The sequence below is a fragment of the Tachypleus tridentatus genome, chromosome 3 (genome assembly GCF_004210375.1).
Source record: "Tachypleus tridentatus isolate NWPU-2018 chromosome 3, ASM421037v1, whole genome shotgun sequence".
In the NCBI taxonomy this organism is placed as follows: domain Eukaryota; kingdom Metazoa; phylum Arthropoda; class Merostomata; order Xiphosura; family Limulidae; genus Tachypleus; species Tachypleus tridentatus.
Window position 1 is genome coordinate 80,428,348 of NC_134827.1, and position 6,000 is coordinate 80,434,347.

Here is a 6,000-nt window from a genome sequence, read left to right on the forward strand (position 1 = left end):
CATTCGGTGAAATGTTGGTTTAAAGAAATATACCAGGAATAGTGTCTTATAATCAACATGTTGGTATTCATAAGATATTACGATCTCACACAGAGGGAAAGTTCCATTGAAGTACAGGAATTGTAAGCAGTTTAAGGAAGATATTTAGTGATTGATGGACCTAACAGTTTGTTTTCTTTCTCTCTTTGAAAATTCCCACTGATTTAAATTCTGAATGATTTAAAGATTTTAGTAAACTGGTATGATTTTTATAGGATCCTCTAAAAGCTCATACTGTTTAATGGAGATGCATGGAGATTTAAGAATATGTCAGGAAAAGTTCCTGAAGGCTACAGAGAGCAAACAAACCAAAGGAGAAGAAACACCTGCTCCACTCTCCACTAGGGAGTATTGTTGGTGAGTGGGAACATTTTAACCCTTTCTTTTTACCAAAATGCAAAATATTCATGTTGGCATTTGTGGAATGGTTTAATATTATATCATCCCCAGAACTGTAGTTTACACCAATTTGAGTTTTTCAGTAATAGAAATTATTTTGGACTTTTTAATAAAATCAGATAAGTTATGGAAAGTTTTAATGTCAATAGAAATGCAGATACCAGATTTGAATGTTTCAAGAAGTTAAGGTTATTCCAAGTTTGAGTATCCCTGAAAGATCATGTCCAGAGGAAGTGTCTCTAGGAGCGTAGGTACGACACGGTTTGGGTGTGTATTGGGTCAACTGGATTAAAATTTTTACTAGCGACTTGAAACATCATCCAAGAACTTCCTAGGCAAATGCAGTCCATTAATGGTGCATTTAAAGTACACTATTTTCTGTCTAAAACTTTAATCGAGTAAGAAAGACATGACTTTAATATAGTGAGGAGTTACGTAATCAGTGGCAGATTTAAGTTTGTATGAACCATACATCCTACGTAATTTTGCATAGAATAAAATTACCAATGGGTACCCATTAAGACTATGAGCCCTGGGGCTGAGCCCCATATAACTCTACCTAAATATGGCACTGTTTGTAAAAATAATGTTATATATACTGTACCAACTGAAACTGTATACAGAGGTTTGGTTATTAAAGATTCTTAGTTTCCTATAAAGGAATTTTTTGGTATGGATTTAGAGCTCTTTTGTTGATTCTGATATAAAACTTTGTTTTCATTATTGTAATGTAATGTTTACAAGTATTGTCTTCCATCTTTTTTTAGTTTTTGTTTGGCTTTTCTTCAGTCAGTGGAGATAACATCCAGTAAAGATTGTACTTATAAAAATATTTATTAATCTGTTAAATAATTCTTCTCTTCTGAGCATGGATAAGTAAAGTTGTATGGTCTTTTCAGAAAGGTAAGTCCTCCCTCAAGGACCTGGCTGGTAGATAGAGAATTAATAAGGTAATAGAAAGGGCAAATAATCTTCCTGTATATCATGTCTAACCATTTATGTATTTAAATATTTCTTGTAATCTTCCCTGTTTAGTGCCTACCACGAATTTGTAAACTGCGTGCGTTCTTCAGCAAATTATCGATGTGATTATGCAGGAGAGAAGTACGCCGAAGCCTTCATTAACAACATAAAGATAACAACACAATATTTCTGTGATGGGTACAATGAAGCTTATTTCTGTTCAGCAATTGACAACAAATCGGCTTCTCTTCTCATTCTTGCTATAACTCTTTTTTGGCTTATTTCTTCATGGAAAATACATTTTTAAGCAATTTATGATTTTTATATATATATAGTTTAGGTCACAAAAAAGTGGATATCCAGAGGAGTTTTATCTCTTCTTTACAGCAAAATCAATGGATATATATAAACTTTAAGTTGGTGATAACTTGTCTTTTAAATCATTTCTATTTTATTTATCTTTCAACACATTTATTACTTTTCTCAATCCTTTGTAATTGAGACTTAAGCTTCTAAAATCTGGTAACAAAACTAAATATTCAAAAATCTTCAATCACTACTAAGAAAATACTATTTCTGGTGCATATGAATTAGTTGTTATTAACATCAAAAGTGTTGAACTTTTTTTATATAATTGTGGCTTTGAATGAGTTTCCTAAATGTGTGTTGATTTTTATTGGTGAAGGGATTTTTCTACAAACTATTAGGTCATTCCTTAAGTAATGTATGATTTTAAGCTCAGAAGAACAAAGGGTTTAAAATGCTTTAATGTTATTTAATTAATACTGTATGTTCCATTATTATTAATTACTTTCTGCCAACGATAAAATTTCTATAAAATTCTTGGGGTTTAGAGGAAAAGAATGTAGAGGGTAGTTTTGACATCTTCATGTGTTTCAAGCTCTTTTCCATCAAAATAGTTCTGAAAACTTTGGAATAGATGATAATCACATTGGGCAAGGTCTGGAGAATAAGAGTCTTTGCAGATGTGATCCTTGATGTATGGGGCCATGCATTATCCTAATGTAACACAACACCTCTTTAACTGATCAAAGCAGACCTCTTTTCTTTCAGTGAAACATTTAAGCATTCTAATCATTGACAATAGAAGTCTGATGTAATTGTTACATTTGAGTGGCAGCAACTCAAAGTGGATCACACCAACAATATCCCACCAAATGCTTTACAAGACTTTCCTAGGGTGGAGGTCCATTTTGGGCTGTGCTTTACCTAGTTCACCTGCACTGAGCCATTGTCTGCAGTGCTTAACATTTTTATAATATATTTATTTTTTCATCTCCAATCATTAACCTGTCCAAAAAAGGTGATTTACATTCATGAGAATGCGGAGAAGTGCAAATGCTCTAAGGATGGCTTCTGTGAAATCATGGGGGATCGATTTTCCAAGTTTTGACACCTTTCCAAGCTGTTGCAGATGATGGTGAACTGTTAATTGTATTGAATCAAGCTTCTGTGCTAATTCTTCAACTGTTTTAGCACAATCTTCATCAAGTCGTCATTAAACTCGACAGGATGACCTGAATGTGGCTCATTGCTTAAGCTGTAGTCACCTGATCTGAACTTTTGAAACCACCTTCAACATTTCTTTCATTGAGAGACTCTGCACCATAAACATCTTGAATGGTTCACGTAGTTTCTACTGCACTATTGCTTTTTGTAAACTCACAAAGCATTATATGCCTAATGTGCTCCTCAAACACATCCATCTTCATTAGAGTTTATTTAATTAATGATCTGAAAAAGTGGAGTTGGGTTAGTTTCTTTCATTTGTCTGAACATTTTGATACATGTCCTACAACATATTTTAGTCATTAAAGCCTTCTACAAAGACAGAAATGATGATGCACTTTCTGTATTAAATTTTTAGACATTACTTATGGGATGACCTGATATTTGATACAAAATCCTGAGGTGCTTAAATTTGGTTAAATAATTTACGATGTTACATTTTTTAGTGAATATTCATGTAATTTATTTAATCAGATATAAATATTTTACAAGCTTTTACCAACAATGCTTAAATTGTTTTGTGATATGGATTAGAAAAAAATTTTTTTTTTTTTATATTTTGTACTTGTATTTTCTTATTATCAAAATACTTGCACATAATGCCACCGAGATTCAGTTGTTTTAGTTTAAGTCATGTCTAGTAGGATATATTGGCATTACGTATTATTGGTGGTGAACTAACATTGACCATTTACAGATTAAGTTTGATAGGAGAACGAAGAAACAAGTGCATAACTGTTTTTGGCTTGTTGGATTCCTTGCAACAGTTTTTGAACATTCAAAAAAGTCTTCTGTAAAACAAATTACAGCAGCGTTATTTTTTTTAGTATATTATCAGTTTAATTATTGCAAATGAACATCACTTGATTGAAGCCTGTTGATTAATATTTAGTTTTGTTTTTTTTCCATTAATTATTCATCATGTTAAAATTAAGTTGTTCTGTATTTTACAAGATATTTAAATTTGTTTTGCACATTGTGCTTAATTCTGGAAAATAATGGTTTCAAAACTACTTGTTTTTATATGCAAATTCCAGGTCATCTAATGGTTGGATTATCTATAACCTGAAGGATATTGATACCTGTATATAACATTTTGGAGTTTTTAATACAGATGTGTGTATGTGTATATTAAGAACCACATACTAAACATTTTGATGAACATATAAGTAGATGACTGTTTAATGTTCTCTTTAGAGCAACTAATAAACACGAACAAAAGAATACTGATCAACAGACTTCGTCTAGTGTTAAATGACATTTCATTTATTGTTAGTTTTGAAAGAATACTGATCAGCAGATTTCATCTAGTGTTAAATGATAGTTCATTTATTGTTATTTTTGTAACCTTTATTGACACTGTTCAGTTGTTGAATACTTCAGTGTTGAGATAGCAGGTAAAGCAGTACATGTGCAGGGTTCTTGTTTCTGAATTTTGTAAAACAGTGATGTAGTACATGTTGAAACAAGTAGTGACACTTAAAGCAAAGATTGTAATGAACCGTTCTTTGTTTTCAATTAGTTTTTACGCAGTACATGGTAGCAATTTGGTGTCTTTCATTAATGTCTTGTTGTGTTTTTACCATTGCTAATTTGATAAAAGCAGTTTCACATGATATTGTAAATGTTTTACTCTTAAAAATGGCCAATGCCTAAGTTCTAATGTTGTATGTGTTTACAACAATTTTACTGCCGAAAAATGATCATTTTATAACGAATGTTTTAAAGGACAGCTATATTTCTTTAAAGGATATATTTCTTGAAACAGCTTGAGCTGTAAGGATTTATGCATAAATATCAGAATCTTTCTCATGTATTATTACATTTCTGACTACACATCTGTTTGGAATACACTTTTGAACTAAGAACTCTACAAGAGCAAAGTTCACAGTAAAATCTTAGCCTTTTTGTGGTGTTTCATATATTGGATGTGATGGTTTGCATTCAAGCATAAGATCCATCCAAACCAAACTTTCAACAAAGAGAGGATTACTCATTTTATGTACTTGTTTGTAAATTACTGTAAGTTTTTTAAAATATCCCATAATAATTTGTTTTTAGATTCTGTTATCCTACATATATATCATGTTTTGTGTGAAGTTTATCGTGTTTAGGTGTTTCCTGTTTTTTATTTGTTTCTATCTGATGTACGAATCTTATATAATTGCAGAAAAATAAATAAATGTTTATTTATATAACTGCAATTTTAAGATTTTATCCACCTGTACCTTGAGAGAATAGTAAATGAAATATTTATTGTTGAAGGTGGTTAACACGTTAGATTTAAGCTTTTGTTTTTAGTGGTACAGTTATATAAATATGATTTTAAGAAAGTAGAATATCTGTGTTGAATCTGGTCTGTATCTGTTTGGGGTCTTGAAGTGAATGGCGTTTTGACAGGTTGACTCTGGTCCTGCCCTTACTGCAGTGATCAAACTTTGTTCATCATAAAATAACATTTTTAACCAAGACGGGAGATGTATCCTTGATGGTACTTGTATTTGTCATAAGGAACTGTAAAAATAACACAGGTTTATGAGCTAAGCCTCAGACATTCGTATTTGTGAAGTGTAGTTTAACTTTTGAATGGATCAATCTAACAGTGCCTTCTGTATAAGTTTGAAGTAAATCCACAAGATGGATGAGCTCTATATTAGAATGATAAACCTCCACTTACCCGTTGTATGGCTGTAATGTACCATAATAAAAAAGAACACGTGACTAACTGCTTGTATTGCAATGCTTTTTTTTACATGCTTTTATAAAGAAATGAACTTGTCCAGTAGTCCAGACTATTTGGGTTTTGTGGTTTTTAGAATTACAAATGGAGTAGGTTAAACCTTTTACATACAGTGAAGCATTACTATTTGAAATTACGCTTTTAACTAGATTACAAGGAATGTACACTGAACATGATTTGAAACAGCAGGTGACATGAAAAGGTAGAAAAACCTCACTCTCTCTGGTCATGGTTTATGACAAAAAATAATTAAGGTATGAGAGTAAAAGTGTTGATCTGAAAAAAAAAAAAGCAAGGGATAAAAACAAACTTTGAGCCAAATCAAAATA

The 6,000-nt window shown here is 31.6% G+C and overlaps 1 protein-coding gene across 6 annotated transcripts in view; it reads left to right on the forward strand.

Moving 5' to 3' along the window:
- The window catches only part of LOC143247320 (uncharacterized), a 64,927-nt gene extending 59,271 nt beyond the window's left edge, over positions 1-5,656 (forward strand). For all 6 annotated transcript variants that reach the window (XM_076495163.1, XM_076495166.1, XM_076495164.1 and 3 more), the window contains 2 exons: positions 255-396; positions 1,474-5,656. In XM_076495163.1, coding sequence (XP_076351278.1) covers positions 255-396; positions 1,474-1,708 — 377 coding nt within the window. In that variant the 3' untranslated portion in view covers positions 1,709-5,656. The remainder of the gene's footprint in view (positions 1-254; positions 397-1,473) is intronic.
- Positions 5,657-6,000: the final 344 nt, after the last annotated feature.